Below are 18,153 nucleotides of genomic sequence, written 5' to 3'. Positions count from 1 at the left end.
TATATATATATATATATATATATATGGGTTTCCTCCGAACTCTATTGCAATTATTACCGTGCCTACTGGTGCGATCGGGGGTTACATGAAACGGCTGAGCTTTACGCTTCTAAACACAAAAAGATTAGTTGCAGCTTTTGTGTTTCTCTAGAAACCCGTAACTGAACCACACGTCCCTGGCAAGCAGACGGATTTCCGTCTGTTTTGGATGCATGCAGGGCTCAGAAACAGCTGGGCAGCAAGAACAGCTACTGCTGCCCATTTACTGCCTCATTTCCTGTTTAATTAGAGCGCCATAAACCCTAGCAAAATTGCAGATGCTACTGTCATGGTACTTACGACATAGGAAGATGCTTCCGATGGCTTGCTTCCCGTTACATTTGGTGTTGTGGGTCCTGGTGTGGGTGCCTGCGTAGTTTGCCCTGTGGTACTAACTGTCGTCGTTGTCGATGTTGAAGTGGAAGTTGCAGGTGTGGATGCCCCGTTTTGTTCTGTCACGGTTGCGGGTTTTGGCTTGTTTTCTGTAGTTGTTGGTGTTGCTGCTCTAGTTCGTTGTATTTCTGTTGTAGGTTGTGGAGCCTCTGGTTTTGGAGCTGCTGGTTGTGGCGATTCCGGGGCTTTTTCTGGGTCGGTGCCTTCCCGCTCTTTCAAATTAGTATCGCTAGCAGGAGGTTTTTGAATGCTTGCGTCTGTACTAGGCAGTGTACTTCCTGCCGTTGCTGTTATTCCATCGTGTGAAGTTCTAGGAGCAACGGATGAGCCTTCATCATTTGTTTCCGCCGGCATAGTAGCATTGGCTACAGTTGACGGGGCAACTCCTGTGGGGTCTGCTTCCTCGGAACCTTCACCACCAGGCCCCGCATCAACAATGGTATCAGCAGCAGCAGTAGGAGAAACTGGTGTATGAGGACGATCTAGATCTTTTCCAGAGGGAGAAGCGGCGGTTCTGCCACTCTCGCTGCTTGGAGGCTCCGGAGGAGCAGCGCCTGCACAGGGACCCAACACAAACAAAGCCCGGGGAACAGATGAATTCGTGCTGATGTCTGTGTCGCACTCACTACACACTTGATTACTTTTTCACTTAGTGTGCTCTCCCACTGCTCTCTCCTGGGGAAGAACCGCTTGCGTCGTCGCTGCGGTTGTTTCCGGCCTGCACTCCTGCGTGCAAAAAAAATTAAGGACAGGAGGGAATTATTCCACCATTGATGAGTAAGAGAGGGGAAAGAGCATCATATTCGGGCAGTGCTTGATTGCGTATTTGGTCGGCGATAAAACCGCCCCGCCAGTCCTCAAGGCAACAGCCGCATAAGAAAACGCCCCAGTGAACTAGGCGCAAGAGGGGATAATGCATTGGCATGCAATTGGAAAGGTGTAAAAGGCTTGGGGACGGCGGTTTCATGAAATGCCATTCTGGTGATTTCACCCTAGTTTCTTTCCCGGTCTCTACTCTCCCGGCAGCCAGCTGAGAGTGCATCGAATCTGTGCGTGTTGCCGCACACAAATAAAATGCGCATTAATTTAACGCGTTAAATGAAGTATTTACCTGGAGGTGCTTGCTCAGCAAGAGGCGGTTCACCCTCCGTACCCAAGGCACAGAGGGCGCAGGCCGTGAGGACTGTTAAGGTTTTGAGGACCCCCATGCTGGTGGAGTAGCCCAAGCCAACGAAAACTAGGCAGAGTCAAAAACAAATTAAAATAAATGATCGATATGAAACTGCATTGGAGGCAATAGCGGTGCAGTGGACCAACATGAGTCTCCATCGGTGCTCACGCAGCCCACCTGGGGAGCGGACATGCTCGGATGTCTGGGAAGATCTCGTGCTGTTCCAGTCTGTTCCGCAATCCAGCCAATTATATAGCTTCTTACAGGCAGGGAAAAGCTTAATTTCTTTGAAAACAAGTGTGATCTGACCAGCCCGAAGAAGCATTTTAACTTTTATGCTCATTTCCCGTTGGGGTTTCCTTCGCCGCCTAGCAGGATGCGTGGGACAAAGACTCGAATGAAATATTCCGCTTTGTCAGGTATTTCAAAGAAACCTGCTTGCAATCACCATTTTCACTGCTTTGGCACCAGGTAGGAACGACAGGTCGCTCGTATCACCCCCTGGTTAACAGAAGGTTTAGCCCTGTCCTTGCATTAAAAATACGTAAACCACGGCTCATAATATATAATATATGTCTAACAAGAGGTCCAATTAAAACCTTCTGTTAGCCTCTTAAGCACACAGTAAAACTGCAGCTTTTGCTTGGGGAAAGACCTGGTGAGAGCAGGCCTTTTGCCCCAATGCTTTGAATGTTCTCCGCTAGCAAAAGTTTAAATAGAGGAGCTGAGGCGGTTGAGGAGAGAAATGCAGTGGCATATGGTGGCAAGGAGGAGCAGGAGACGCCACAACACATACTGCTTTTTTCCTTGTCTCCCGCAATTGGAAAAACTTTCGTACCACTGTTTGATACCTGGGCTGGCGGATGCATTCACTGACTGGCATCAAGCGTTTCGTTGGCAGTTACACGCTACAAAGACTGTTCAACACTGAACCTCAAAAACCCCACCGAAGCATTAGCAAGTATAATATTCCTTCGGTGTTGCATTAGGTCTTCATTGATGGGCAGCCTCCTATAGGTTGACAAGCCTCATCATGCAAGAAATTAACATAACGGGGCCACGGACCGCCTCTTCCTGTTTCCTGCTTTGGCTAGCAATGGAGAACTGACAGAGGCCTGCAGCGGGCCCTGCATGGCTCGAAAACTTTTGCAATTATGTAAAAGTAGGCTGCACGGGAGGGGGAAGGCGATTTTTTCTGCTGTAGGACTTAGACACTTCCTAAAGAAACACTGCGCATTGGCTGATTTTAAGCACAAGTCTCGTCCTGGCCAGCTAAACATTGCATTCCGGAATAAGGGCCCTAGGAAGATGATATTGTCCTAGGGTTTAACACTAGTCACTTGTTTGCAGCACCAGGGCAGTCCCTGATAACACCCAGAAAGAGGCGTGCTCAGAAAAAGGCAACCAGGCGTCAAAGACCCAACCTTCGCCCATAGCGTTTCGGCGGCCTTCTGTGGCGTACACGGGAGTACGCAGCAGGTTGCGGATGTTCATGCGGTTTGACTCGATAGGAATTACTTTAACGAGAGGCATTTCTTCAAACAACTTCCGAGGTGTTTGCGGAGCCAAGAGACCCGAGAAGCCGTCCCATCGAGCACCCTGCAGACAGAATTCAAAAAAGGCGTTTGGAGGAGCGAACTGAGATTACTGGGGTGTCAAAAATACAGCGAAAAAGACAGGGAAGCAGTACTGTACCTCAATATACATTCCTTCTAAATAGGCGCCGTGTTCCAGGCTCTCCTCAATCTGTGACGATGCAGTAAACTGAGTAACTTCTGTCGAAAGCACTAGCTTGTCTAGAGCTATTTCCTTTTTGCGGCTCGTAACTTGAATAAGAGCAGTCAGAAACGAGTCTGGCATATGCAGCCCTCCAAGCCAGTAGCATGTGAGGCTTCCCTGGAAGTTCCACAAGGCAATTAACGCAAGATATCAAGTGCGTTCTACGGCGTCAGGCGGAGGTTCCCCTTTCCCTCTGTCATGCAATACAAGCTACCGGTCTAGCTGTTTGTTTGTTTGGTTTTCTCTTGCCTTGCGTAGGAAACACAAAGAGGGAAATGACCCTTGCCTGTGCTATCCACGCAGTGTACTGATCGATCCGTCGCATCAGGTGCGAAAGCCAGGAGCCTAGAGGTTTCAAGCTGGGTGGTGATAGCGCGCGCCACTCTGTCGGCAAAAAGCCTGCTTGCAGCGACAAGGCCAAAGCATCAAGATCTCCTGACATGCCAATATCTCCTCGAAGTGCTCGAGACAAATCTCGTAGCGATTGAGACATAGTTTCAGTCAGTATATTCAGCCGGTCAAGTTCCTGTACTCAACAGCCAGCCGATGAGCAGCAGCTAACGCACAGAGTTGCTGCAATGGTCGTATGCTGCTGGGAACAGTGATTGTTACATTCTCATTCTTCCCAGAGAAAATAATTTGAAATTGGAGAGCTGTCAAGCTCTCCTTAAGCAACTAACTCGGGGATACCTGAGCCAGGACAACCTGTATAGGCGTTGGCGTTTCGGAACCAGCCGTCATGTAGAGGCCCTTCTCAGGTAATTTGCCGAGTATTTCTGAAATAGTTGCCACCAGAGCTTCTTCTTTGAGATTGCCGACACCCGAGTCACTGGTATTTCCAGAGGAATTCGCAATGTTGATTTTCAAAAGTCCGTGCCAAATGCTTTTTGCGTTCTCTACGAAATAACCGATTTCTGCGTTGGTGTGAAGGCCAAATACTTCCGGGGTGTTGCTTGCTGGCAAATTCTGCAGACATGACTCTCGGAAACATGATCCTTCCAGTTTCTCGACAATGCACTCTAACAGCCACATTTGAAACGGATTTGTTCATGGAAGGTTACACAGTGCGTCACCCAGAAAAGTGCATATCGTGCAGATACAGCGAAGTGTTGTGGCAAATACCTTAATGAATTCGATGTGTCCTGCAGTCGAGCTGTCAGGCGGTAGCCCATAGCTGATGGGCAGCTTGCAGAAAGAAAACTGCCGGTAGCTATCGAAAACGAACTCCCCCAAATACTCCTCTAAGTATGTTGCAAGCACACGTCGATCAAAGTCATCAGTCACACGGCCGCCGTACATTGCCTCCCCAATCAAATACCTTAGCGTTTCCCATGGAATTTCTGATGCCGTTGGTGAAGTACCACCGGGCTGCAGTTCCGCAGATTGACTTCCCCCTTCTGAAGGGAGACCCTCAGGACTTTTCAAAGATTTACTCAAATACATTTTCACAAGACTGAGCGATATCGAAAGGTCAGACTCATTGAAGTCGTAAGGTACGTTCCACCCTATTTTCCCGTACTTACGCCTCTCCTGCATCGCATCACATATTGCGCTCTCCTTTGTCCAACGGCACAGCAAGGCTGTATCTTGGGGTCAAAGTAAAGGGATCTGATCTTCAAACCTACCTGGACAACCGCGTGGAAGAAGCTCAACGTATACACAAGTGTGGGATACGCTGGATGCGCGCACTGCTCAAACGCGTCTTCTCGAAATAGGGAATACGAGGTTTGTAGGTTAGCCCGTAGGCCGTCGGGGGGTTCTGTCACCACCTTCAGGGAAGCCTGAGATGTTCAGAGGCAGTTAATGAAAGGGAAGGCACCCTGCAGATGCAGTCCAGGCTGAAAGCGTAAGGTAGCAAACCAACGGGAGTAAGGTACCTGCAGGATACTCAGCGGGAATTCTTGGGTTGGCTGCGTAGTCAGCCACAGCCGGAATCCTTTGTGTGGTTTCTTCATATCTGCGGAATCACCCCTGCCATAAATAACAAAAGCTCCGGTGACCCGCCTTCGAAACTGGTGGGTCGCCGCAACGTTCATGGCGCTTCCCTTTCACCTACCTTGGAGCAACTTGGCAAGCGTCGAAAGCCATCCTGGGAGAAGATGGCAGTTCTGCAGCATTATCCAAAATCCTCGTTGGTATCCTACTTCCACAAGCTGCCCCGCTTGCTCTCCCATGCCCTGTCCTATGGAAAGGTGGCGGAATTTATTTCCTGCAGGATGCAGGATACAGCATTTATATGTAAAATAGTCCGCACGCTGATGGTTTACTAAAGGTGGCCATTCAGGGGCTGCAAAGTAGACTACGAGGAACGATGTGCGCATCTCATATGGAGTAGTTCGACTCGCCTGCAAGACCAATGGACTCGGCCAGAGAAGAAACTGCAGCGAAAGGGTTAGCCCCAGGGGATAATATCAGAAGGATTGGCGAATGCTCGGAGGACTGAGCATATATTTTAGAGTACCTGCAAGCAAGCAGTGTCGACAAGAAAGACAGTTGGGCATTGGCTATGCTGCTCGAGTGGCACTGCTTTGCAGAGGTATAGGAACCGCTGTGAAGGGGCTGTCCATCTCTCACTGAAGCGTCGGTGACTGCACGTAGTGCTCATTTAGTCTCCACTGAATAAAATTTTTAATGGCATTGTGGACTCGATCCACACGGAACACGCGGACAACTATCAACTTTTGGAAGGGAGATAATACTCGGTTCCACTGGCCAGGCATGTCAGCTTTTTCGGCCCAGTCATCTTCTGCCCACTCTTTCCATGCCTGAGGATCTCAAGACACCCTTGACTAGAGAGAGGGGTGCCCACCGCTCCTCATTGACCAGTCACAGCCCTGCAGGGTGCCACTCTGGCAAGTTGCCACGCAGCTGACAAGCCATGAATCAGGAGAATTTTCGTGAATCTCCAATATGAGGCTGCCCCCTACAGAAAACCTTAAACAGGCATGTAGCACTTACTTGAGGTTCGGCGAGGACACTCTCCCGCAGTCCCTGGAAAGCGGGGCTGACCGCGCTTAACTTAAACAGATCATTCCATCCACTGTCTGGTATCCAGCTGAGTGCCTCAGGCTTCGTCTCCCCTTCCGAAATAGTGGTACTCCCCTTCAGAAAGAAGTCCAGCTCTTCTTCAGGAAGTTTTCCGTCATGTCGCATGATCATTGTGGTCAGATGGAATGCGAAAATAAGCCTCTGACTTTCAAATAGACCTAGTGACACGGATGCAGCAACTGCACTATAAGATAAGTAGTTGAGGCTGATACAAAAGTGTTTACGTTCAGTCTGCGAAGTGTCATGAAAAGAAAACGGATATTTGCACTTCGGAATGGGTGTCTCCCTTCACCAGCAACCGGGGAATTTTATGCTTGCTCATGGGAGGATTACCAAGGCTTATGTAATCATATGACAGTTGCGTAACCTTGTCAACAAGGCTCTTTAATCGGTTCTCTAGTATTCTATCTTGCCGTGCTTCCCGCAGAGCTACTCGGAATGTGTGGAGGAACGCATCGAGAGAGTATTCCAGCATTGGCGAAAGGTTTCGCATTCCATCCATGCTGAAATAGACGACACTTCCTCGCTTTGCGACACTATAAAACTCCTGACGTTTCTGTAGCAGGCGCAAATACAAGCAGTGAGGCAATTTAGTATTAATAAGTGCTGAACTGCTAAGGGAGCAAGCGATTAAATCAGTCCGAAGTTTTAAAACATGGAAATATTAGGGTCTGACCTCTTCGATTTTCACAGAAGTTGACTTAGCCTCTTCAAGGAATTGCTCTATCTCAAGAGCTTTAGTTTTCGTATTTTGAAGAGTTTCAATCAGGTCCTCGTTATCTAAAGGGCTTCCTTTAGAGTGAGCGAGCTCATGGAGAAGCGTATTCTCAAGATGCTGCAGAAGTTCAAATAAGATGGCAGACTTCTCTGTAGTTGAGAATCAAAACCCAGTGAGTAGCGCATGCACCCACTTGTTTACCCCTACCTTCAACATTAGACGGCCCTCGCTCATGCGTTGTACAAGCTCTTGACGCTGACTTTCTAACTCGGGCACTTCGTTGCCGACGACTATTGCCAGCATTTGCTCCGCGAGTCCACTCATTGTTACCTAGTTGACCACAGCAAGCCAAGGTTTTCATACTATTTATGGCAGGAAGGCAACTGAGTCATAAATATGCGGTGCGCTCAGTGGCAACTTCAAACGCCTTTCTGCATGGCAAACCTGGTAATTAATGACATTTGTCTTGTTCATAATCTCAGGACTAAACTTCGGATTTGACAGTTTGGTTGTCATGTATAAACAAAAGTTATCATTCCAGTCAATCTGCTTCCCCACTGCATACAAGGCACAGAGAGGTCCAAAGTGTGTCCTTGTATGATTACCTCACTGTGACCTGCATGCAACGCTACAAATGACACTGCAATCAACGAAAGCTCAAGGCGCTCTTACGAAGGGTTACGACCTTCTGCCCATTCTGTATGGTTAGGTTTCGTTCTAAGATAGGATCGATTGATGGATCAATCTCGGTTTCAACCGATTCAAAGAGAAACGGTTTGCCGTATTGAATGGCGAGTTCCAGGTACTTCATGTAATCGTCTGTAAAGGTCTTCGTCACAAGACTGCGTTCCTCCTCGCGGTGTTGAATCCACTTCACCGCCTGTTCACAAGGTACACACAAGATAGTGCCTGGGTTTGCCGTCGGCGTTGTTTGCAAGCGCCTTGAGAGCTGCTCTTGCAAATATTACCTGCATTTGAGGATCTATGCAGAGGGGCCAACGAGAAGACATGGTGGTCAGTATGCCATTTTGAATGGACATTTCGTTAGCGGGTAGGCCTTCTTTATTCCACTTGGCGATATCTGCGTCACTCGTGAGCAGTCCTTCAATCTTGAACGGGTCATTTATGGGGATGCCTGATTCTTTGACACCCAATGCCCAGTGCTCATAAACCTGAGAAAACAGAGATAGTATACCGGTCTACCGTGTGCATTTGAACCAGAAACTCTCGAGGCACGAACGCTTCCGTCATGCCACACAAGGGCTGCAGCCTCCTGGCCTTCCGGCCACAGTACACTTGCGTTTCGAGTCTCCAAAACTCACCATACGATTTCTAAACTCGAGGGTATACGGTCCAGCGTATGAGAGGAATGCTGCACCGATTAAACAGCTTCCAACAAGCCGGGTGCGCGTGTCGCTGCACGCCTCATGATCTTCTGTCCAGCGGCGTCTTTCCGACTCAAGTCCGTCGATCAGCTTGCATGCTGCTTCAAGTCTGCGTTCCATCAACTTTGCTTCAGCTTCCACCTCGCGTGAAGTCTCCGTCTGTTTCTTCTGTTCGGACATTAATTCAGCCATCTGTTCCTCCAGAAGACGGAGTTCTTCCTGCAATGTGGGCGATGACATGGAGGGCTCAATGCTTAGTGCATGTGGGTACTTCAAACTCCGTTCTGGCAATACAAACAATGAGCCGCTAGAGCCAGAGTACTGTCGTCGTTTGGACGCTTGCATGCGGCTTGAGCGAGCTGTGTCCTACCCTGATTTTCGTCAAGTTGGCTTCTGCCTCATCTTGTTTCTGTTGTAGCTCTGCAACAAGTCGTCTTTTTGGCTCGACCCCTTTTGCAACCTCATGGTACTGAAGCATTGCTTTGACCCACGTCAACAGACCGTTCCCTGCCTTCGAAATCTTGGACATTTTTTCGCTCGTAAATGAGTCCGGATCCTTGTTGAAGTATTCCATCACCTTTTTCACTTGCCGGTCTGGAAAGTGAAACCCAATCAACTGCACATGTGCGAAATTTTATTGATCTGTGCCCAAATATTACTTCCTCTAGTCGGACGATAAAATATTCTGGATTTGAATAGTGTGGGGTAGAGGCAGTCACGGACCAGAGATGTTATCCTTTGGATATTCTACGAGGCTCTTGAGGAAATTGACATCATTTAACATGGCCTTGGCACCGTTCCATCCGTCGGCCTCATTTTCTTTACCAAGGGGTCGTAGCACCACGACACACATGCAAACATTCATGACGGGCTTCGGCGGAGTCATGAATGCTTTAATCTCCGTGATATCTTTCTTGTCAAGGTTTTCAAGCGCTCTTGCTGCAGCCTCTAACGCTGGAATCGCCTCAGCTAACGCCTCGTCTGCGCTGGCCTTTTCTTGGTTTATAGTAACTTGATCCTGCAGGAAGTTTTATGTCCAAGTATTCTGCACGGTGGTTTTCGCGAAAAATAGATAATGGCGTTAACAGGGAGCTTAATACCACCAGCGTGTCTTGAGGATCAGTGGTTTAACCTTAGCTTTATCTAAGTTACCTGAGATATTTGACGCTCGGTAGCGCGCGCCTCTTCCTTCCTCTGACTGGCCTTGGCACTTTTCTCATTTATGCTACGGATGAGCTCCTCTATGCTTCGCTTCTTCTCGTCCACTACGATTTTTTTTGCCGCGACTTGTGTATTCATTATCTTGATGGATTCCGCTGCCTACGCCAGCCGAACAACAATCGAAACTCCAAGGAACCCGCTGCCTAGTAACAAGTGTAAATTTGCTTGCGCTTGTGCATTCAGTCAAGAAACGACTCACACTAACTAGCCGAAGCTTACGCTATTCATTTTCTGGAGTCCTCCTTCTAGGCGTGTGCTGAGCTGGTCAATGCTGGAACGCTTTGCCCGCAGCATGCCCTTATATGTCTTGAGGAAGTCAAGATAGTTTTTTGGAGTGGAGAAGGTTGCACGACCAAGTTTTGCCTCGAACTCTGGGGCATAGATTGTGGTTACACTGTCGTGTATCTTGACGACATGTTCCTCTATAACCGTTCGGTGCTCTTTCGGAAGGTCTTCGTTTTGCAGAAGTACCGTTGCAACCGCGGCAAGTGCCGATACTGGCCACGGTTGAAACCAGTCCACACTGGTGCAGGATACGAGGCCTGGGAAGTTGCGACAACGATTCCGCAGTGCGTCTCCAGACGGCGACATTGCTAGAAGAACGTGCATGTTGCCTTTCGCTCTGTTCATTGCATAATTCCACAGAGCATCCTCTCGAGCGCCGTCTTCCTTGGCGGCCCCCCTAATAGCAGCAATAAGGGCATCCTTCTGGTCATCAGCGAAAAGGGCGGGAACCATTCCAACTGTTAGGAGGTTGTTTATGTATTCGAGAAAACATTCGAGCTTGATATCCGCGTCCGAAAATAGGAGGCATTGCCGCTCTTTGACCGCCAGCGTTATCAGTTGACGAAGGTCCTCTTTTAGATCTGCTTCTCCGTAGGAACGCATTGGTGAAAGAGAAAAGTGATTATACCTGCGAAGGAGGAGAAACATATCCAGATAGGGACTGTTCTCCACATTTGTGGCTTCACTGGTGAACAAGTGTCAATGGTTAATCGTCAGCAAAATGACAGGACCAAAAATATTTCACCCAGAAATGTATATTGCTAGAGTGGCAACACTGCGCTTGCCAGAGCCGCCCATTCCAACTAGCAGTCCATGGCCTCTTTCCATTCGAATTATTCTGTGAACCCTCGCCAGGTGCGCGATGACATCCTCAAACATAACTAAGTGCATGGGCTTCCGATCGAAATTGTGAAGCTCCAAGAGGCGCTCGAGCAAAGGCCGGATTTCTTCAAAAGAAGCGTGATCGTCGTAGGATCTATTCTGATACACCAACAGGAAGAAAAAAGGCTAAAATCTCATGCACCTGTTGCTTCGTTCACTCGAGCCAACTAAAGGGAGCACTTGCCCACCTATTAGGTAGTTCTGTTACATTTGATGCCGCGTTCCTACCGGAGAGTCAGCCTTCTCTTCAGCTTCTAGGAGCTTAAGGGCGCTGGGGAACTCCGTCCATACTAAAGGATCCCTCAGAGCGTGCTCCGAGCAGTCTGGGAAAGTGTCTTCGATAATTTGCTTCAACTTTATGTGTTCCAGGTACTGTTTTTCCTCCTCGTCTATTAGCCTATCTTCAAAGACTCGGAGACTTTCATGTCTGGAGCAAACTCAGAAGTAGCGCGCGTCGCCAATCGCCGCTGCAATTCCTCTTCCAGATCGAGCCTACTTGAACGACTGTTGCGTCTCTGCTTTCTCTTTGTTCTCACCTCCAAAGGCGAAGGACTGACTTTCCGTCAATCGAAGGAGGCAGGTTCGCATGCCATATCCCTTGGTAAATTCGGGAGAGATCGCGCATGTTGAAAATGTAGTGAAATTTTTTTGGCGTGCGCATCATCTTCTCTACTACACCTTCATAGAGAGCCAGGGTGGCCGCGGGCAACTTTGTGAGCACAGGCTGCACAGCATCACTCCCACAAGCTTCGCCGTTTGGTTCTCTTTCTTATCACAACAGAAGCAGTTATCGTACGATTGTGGCCCGCGGGATGCGAAGTAGGAAGCTTACTTTAAGCGCTGTACAATCAGAGCCAAACTTCAAATCTAGAATAGTAGACAGTATTCGCTTGACTGACTCTTGAGATGGGGACTGGATGTTGAAGCAAAAGAACTGTGAAATAGCTCTTGGGTCAACAGAATTTCGGCCATTTCCTGGAGGATTCATTGCCCCGAGAAAATGCACATCCTTCAAGATAATCTTCTCAAGGTCTTTGCCTCGTTCATAGAAGAACATCCTTCCCATCACAAATTTGAGCAGAGCTATAGGCTGCTGAGTACCGTAAATGTCAACCTACGCAAAAAGCAGTATCTGTTCTTTGGAAAACAATCGAAAAGCCCAGTGGCGATCCGCGAGATACCGTATACAGCCGCAAAACAGCTCACAGCGTCTTTAATACAGTGGTTGACATGCATTTACTAACCGTTGGCATGTTGAGATCATCCAGAAACACCTTAAGTATTTTCCCAGAGGGGGGCCCATAAACTCGTCCTATTCTCTTGTCAATGTTATCTTCCAAAGCTTTTTGGAAGTCAAGAGAACTAGTTCTACTACTGAAGTTCATTTGTAGTTGCAGATATTCCTCATTGTCAAGGGTATCCAGCCAACTTTTCGTCATTATAGATTTAGCGGTACCTATACGTTGGTAAGAAGCATAGAAACTTGAAGTTGGTCCGTCAGCCTAGATCTTTTTTTTGCTCGATATTGTGCATCTTGTCCACAGATCAAAGCTCATTTATTAAATGCTACTTCGGACTAGCACAAGGTTCAGCTGGATATCCTCAACTCACCAGACTCCCCAATAAAAAGTGTTGGAAGAGCTTTTGAAGCAAAGCCTTGTAGGAGCCACATTGCACGGACTGTATCAGTGGTGGGGACAAAAATACTTGTAAAAGATATCCCGGCCTCGGGACAGTACTGTGGGACCTGACGGCAGCCCAAGTAGAAACATCAAGCAGGAGACCGGACTATTTCAATGACCGGTATGAAAGAGGAGAAGCATGAGTAGTCTTTTCGCTCCAGTGGAAAGTCTGCGGGAAAGGCAGGTTAGGGGCCAGCAAGAAGATACATCGTAGACAGCTGACCTTAGACTCCCATGATAGCCAAGAGTTTGACTGCAGCTCGTAAAAGCTATCAAATAAGCTTTGACTAATAGATGCTTTTCCGGAGAGAGTCTTTAAAAGTACATCGAGCCGCGGTTGTTCCTCTCCCTTCAGAGTTGCTCCAAGCGACCAGACCAAGGCAAAGAGGAACGCGTTTTCTAACTTTTCTGGGTTTGGTTCCGCGTAAAGAGCCTCTGGCACCATGATGTCCATGATTTTGCATAGCTGCGCCACCTGTTTGTTGCGCAGAAGTTTGGACAAACTTGGCGGCCAAACTTTTTGTTTGGTTCGCAAGAGGCGTCGCTTCGGTTTTTCTCATCATTACAACTCGATGTTCTAACGGTCCCTTGGCCAGACTTACCATGCTGACATCCGTTCGATATATGCACTTAGCAGGCACAGGAGCCTCGTCGTCTCTTCCTTTATCGTGCAGAATAAAAGCCAGACACTGCGGGACATACTTTTCCCACAAGTAGTCCAAAACCTCAAGTAGCTGCTCACTTGACTTGCTCCTCGCCCAAGCGTCGTAGTAGGGAAAGCTTCCTAGGTCTCGCTGGTCTACATACACCATTCCGCAACGCGAAACTGTTGCCGGAGATGCATACTTTAAATCCGAAACCTGAGGAAAGATAGGGCATCATCGGCCGCCGCGCGTTTATCAGTGCTGCAGCAAAGCTGCTGTGAGGCAACGTCTAAGAATAACATGGTCAGATCTATTTTCCTCATTTGGCAAGCCAAGCATATCTTCCAATCGCACCTCAAAAAGCAGTGCGCAGTGTTTTTCCAGGCGAATGCGTTCGCCATTCGACAAGGTTAGAAGCTTGTTGTCATCCATGACAGAGTTCATACTCTCGACCCAGACTGCATCCACATCACCGTCAAACAAAATGAAGCGCTTCTCCTTCCGCCCAACGGGTAAGGGCTGATTTGCATCCCGAAATATCTTGGATAGTAGACCGTCCGTCCAGTCTCGTGACACAGGATCTGCAGCGAATAGCGCATGAAGTCCCATCTTAAAGAATCTCGACGGTACACAATGGCGCGAAGGATGGCAGTTTTATTTATTAAGCTGTGCCGCGATATGCCATGTCTGCCTATGGTGAAGGTACAATCGGGGCAAGAGGAAGCCATTATTAAGATTTTAACTGATCTCGAGAAAATGATTCAGGTTACGCCGTGATAATTTTCTGTTTTTTTTAGCCATACCAAGCACGCCGTAGAGCTCGTCTGTTCCTTGAGCTTTTGGATTAATAGGCAGTACCTTTACAACTTCGTCAAATGCCACTTTGTGCGCAGCTGCGAGGGTTTCAATTATCACTGTTTTTCCACCTCCCGTTGTCCCTACGACCATTGTAGAGTGCCTCGTTTCCATTGTCTCGTAGAGTTGTACGACCTTGTCGACTTGATTGTCGAACTCCCGCTTAGAACGGCACTTGAATCCTTTGCTCTCTAGTTCCTGCCGGGCAGGAAACGAATAGAGGCAGGCTGAATGCCACTATGGTTTTAGCTAAGTTGACCAGACTGAACTAATGAGACACCATTTCCAACAAACATCAATGAAATGCGCTAGGCGACCGTCTTCCGACTAAGGTTTGCCTTGTTTGCCTTCCATCTCGATCTAGGGAAAAGCGCGAGAACCATCAATTATGGCTCACTTGTTCAATGGCTTCCTTTAGCTTAGGAAGCGCCAGGCGGTCGCATGTCACGTTAGGGAATAAATCGCTCAGGAGCCCGAGGAACAACGGCACATCTGGTTTTACAAGCTTTGGTATATTCATGTCACGGAGGGCCCTCATTAAAAGTAAATCATCTGGAGTGTCCGGTGCATCGCGCTTCATCGACCCAGCAATGACGAGAACGGCTTTCAGTGCCCTTAGTTGGAAGTCGTAGAAATACTGAACGCACCATTTCCCAGACGCCGCCAAACCTTGCACAGTAAAATAGACTGCCGTACGGCGAGCCCCTGCATAGCGACGCCTATAAATCTCACCTGCTTCGATAATTGTGCCGCAGCCAACTTGTACAAAACAGTCATCTTCCTAGCCAATATCCGCGCCTCCTGGAAACCTTCTGATATCAACATTATTTCGCAAATCATGGCCATATCTGGCACGGTCATGGTTGCAGGGCGGAACAAAGCCTTAAGGTTGTCGGGGAGCTCAGACCTACACTCAAAATAAGCGGCAAAGCTTTTGTTGGGGACGGCCTCCACGACCGGTGCCGCGCATTGTTAAACGCACTTTAGCCCACACTGGATAGCATATCGGTCACAGTTAGCAGGGCTTACCTTCCAGCATAGCCGGGATTCATTGTAACGAAAATTCCCACTGTGGGGACAAACTTCAGGCTCTTGCCAAGCAGTTCGACAGAACCTTTGCCGTTTTGTAGGCTTGTCTGGATTGCCTTGATTTGTGCAGATACCACAGAAAGCACCTCAGGATTGATGCGATTGAATTCATCGAAGCAACCCCAGAAGCCTGAGTACAATGAAAACGGGAGTTACGGGGAGCTCAGGAACTAGTGCTCATGCCGTAGAGTGCGAAAAGGCGTTTGGTAAATTGGCGAAAAGCTGCTACGCACGAGTATTCCCATGGTACCTTACCAGTTTGCACAAGCCCTGAGAAAATTGTCCCCATCGCCTTGTAGTCTAAACCTTCACCACAGTTCTGGACCACGCAGCGAATTGCCAACGACTTGGCCAAGTCCTTTACAGTTTCAGTTTTGCCCGTCCCAGCTGGCCCAGCCGGAGCGCCTCCCAAGGAAAAGGTAAGGGCTGTTGTGAGAGTCATAATACATCTGTCGGTTAGAGGGGTGATGACCAGGTGGCCATTGAGACCTTGGTACTCGTATCCGTATCTGAAGCACACGGAAGGCTGGCTCCGCTGGGTGGGATTTGTCCACCAGTGAAGAGTACATCACCTCCTAAGGGGCACCGCATTTCGAGATTTGCTAACCTGAACTTGCCAGTGCATTGCCGTATTTCAATGTCATCTATAGATATGTCCCAGTAGAAGCGCAGCTGGCTTTCCCATTCAAAGCTGTTCGCGCTAAACACCGCATTCTGGACAAACTTCTCGACAAGGTCGCGTGCATGCACGTCCAAGATAATCAGCGTGTTCACTTTCTTCCTAGCTCGGTATTCTAGTGGCTTCCGCACCACCTCAATCAACGTGCTGACCTACACAGGCGTTGCTCATCAGAACCCGTAAAGGAAATATTTTGCTTTGAGGCTTACTGATACTTTGAGTACCTACTTCGTGGGGGTGAGGCATAGGCTGCTGGACCGTTTCTGCACAAAGCAGCACGTTACCTGCTGGCGCTGAATGGCCACCTCATCACGAAGTGCATTTTTGTCTCCCTGTTCGATCCTCTCAAAGGCGTCCTCAACCCGCCAAGTCCACCAAATACGAGAACCCACACACGCCACCATGCCCAGCTGTTCGGTGATCCACTGCGTCCTGAAAGTACAATGGCTAGAACGAGGGCATTGAGCATGGAAACCACCACCAAGGAGGTGCAACCGAATTGGTACTTCGGTGGAAAAAATGCCTGAATACTCTGGGCTCACCTGGGCTCGCAACCGTACATGAACACACCCTCTTTAGCTATTCTGTGAAGGGATACTTTCATGGCCTCGTCAACTGTTGCCATCCATTCCTCAGCGGGACCTTCAGTCACTACAGGTTCGTAAAATCGGTAAGCCTCGCCTTCTTCTGACTCCATTCCACATACCTGAAAAGACGCAAAGTTTCGGCTGCCTGGGTCGCTGCTCATGAAAATTGGCAACGGTCGATGGGACTGACTGACGATCGATAATCCTTGATGTGTCAAGGAAAACGTCACCTGTCCCGAGCCATCTATTTGCAGCTTTTTACAGTTGTCGAAAAGCTTTAGCATCAATGGTTGCACGGCTTCGTGGCCACTAGAGCCAAGAACTGACAGCAGTTCATCGTCAGATATGAAGTAGAACCTGAGGGCCGAAGGATGGAAAGCTTCAAAGTGATGTGCTCGAGCCTCACCCATTACCTTGTAAGTTGTACTTTCCTCCTTACCTGGGATACATAATTCTCTTGGCGTCTAGATAGTCAGACAGGGAACGCTGGCAGCTGTCCAGCTCTGCCGCAAGGCTTTTCATCTCTCCAAGCCGGTTCTCAAGACAGAATGCAGATAAAACATTTGGATTTTCGTTCGTCTGCTTCATAATGGATAGAAACCGTCGGTTTATAACATCAAATTTCTTGGCTTCCTCAGGCAGCTGTAGACGAATATCGATAGACTCGGTGAAAATTCCATCAAGGTACATCCATCTTCGTTGTACCTGTAACAGGCAGCAGCAAACTAAAGGCTCAGAGGATGCGTGAAGCTTTTTGCCCATACCGTTTGTGTTTCTGTACGCTCCGTCTGTTTCATGGTGAACGTGCACATGGCTATCCCCTCGTCAGTCTAAGCGTAGGTTTTGTATACGCGCAGAGCAGCTGCATTACTTGTAGCCACGCGTCGAGGACTTCGCGGATGATGTTAAGCGATTTCTCCCACTTCCTAATCTTTTCCAACACAGTTGAGGCAAATCTAGATCCCAACATGGACTGAAGCTGAAGCAGGTTGTCATCCAGTAGCATTCGCAGTTCATCGTTGGATTTCAGCACATAACGACTCCCGTCATTCTTGTACTTAGCAGTCTCAACGGTTTGCTGTCTCCAACAGGACTCAATTTTGGCGATATCCTTTTCCAGTTTCATTTCTTCCTGAACACCAAGGCCGGTAATACGCAAGCGTTGCATCAGAAATTCGCCTCAGCGCCACATGTCACTCTTCTCAGGCCCTACAGTTGAGTAAGGCTCTTGAGTGAGCTGCCGTGGAGAGCTGGTAGACAAAAAAATACTTTTTACAGCGCCTACTGTGGCAGCCTGGATAATTTCGTTGACAGCATCCGGAACCCGACCCAACTGTAGATCCAATACATCCTGTAACCGTAAATTTTTGTTTTCGGCGTCGAAGTTTTGACCCGCTGCAGCCATCAGTTCTTTCCAGTGCTGGGGGCGTATGGCCTCATTCTTCAATCTCTCTATAAGGGGAAGCTCGCTTCGGAAACTGTTAATAAGTTGAGTTACTTGGATGAATGCCTGTAGAAAAATGGTTTTTCTGTAGATTGGTTCAGAACCTTGAATATAACCTTGTGAAAATGAGGATCGAGCCCTCAACTTACAACATACCTATGCGTAGGCTTGCATTCTGTCTATTACTTACTGGGGAACTGGTGACGTTAGGACCTCCACTCTTTTCCAGGCTTTTTAGTCTTTTCCTAAACT

At 48.3% G+C, this 18,153-nt stretch overlaps 1 protein-coding gene across 1 annotated transcript; it reads right to left on the bottom strand.

The window, feature by feature from the left end:
- Nucleotides 1-2,935: 2,935 nt before the first annotated feature.
- EAH_00009170 (Dynein heavy chain 10 axonemal, related) lies at nt 2,936-17,625 on the bottom strand (the record flags this gene model as incomplete). The annotated part of the gene is made up of 37 exons (XM_013395414.1): nt 2,936-3,202; nt 3,299-3,499; nt 3,663-3,817; nt 4,063-4,338; nt 4,456-4,912; nt 5,008-5,163; nt 5,260-5,353; nt 5,957-6,147; nt 6,341-6,588; nt 6,764-6,986; nt 7,356-7,478; nt 7,831-8,028; nt 8,117-8,320; nt 8,471-8,752; nt 8,904-9,127; nt 9,257-9,551; nt 9,686-9,853; nt 9,974-10,667; nt 10,785-11,020; nt 11,150-11,348; nt 11,458-11,645; nt 11,754-12,035; nt 12,166-12,377; nt 12,533-12,668; nt 12,827-13,078; nt 13,206-13,463; nt 13,602-13,828; nt 14,051-14,300; nt 14,500-14,739; nt 14,835-15,009; nt 15,132-15,321; nt 15,447-15,700; nt 15,799-16,022; nt 16,155-16,302; nt 16,413-16,814; nt 16,897-17,162; nt 17,329-17,625. 37 exons carry the CDS (start codon nt 17,623-17,625, stop codon nt 2,936-2,938), a joined length of 8,892 nt encoding a protein of 2,963 aa, XP_013250868.1.
- Nucleotides 17,626-18,153: the final 528 nt, after the last annotated feature.

This window comes from Eimeria acervulina, genomic scaffold (assembly GCF_000499425.1).
Source record: "Eimeria acervulina Houghton genomic scaffold, Eah_scaff45, whole genome shotgun sequence".
NCBI lineage: Eukaryota > Apicomplexa > Conoidasida > Eucoccidiorida > Eimeriidae > Eimeria > Eimeria acervulina.
The sequence above is the reverse complement of the archived record's forward strand: the minus strand, read 5'-3'. Positions and strand labels throughout refer to the sequence as shown.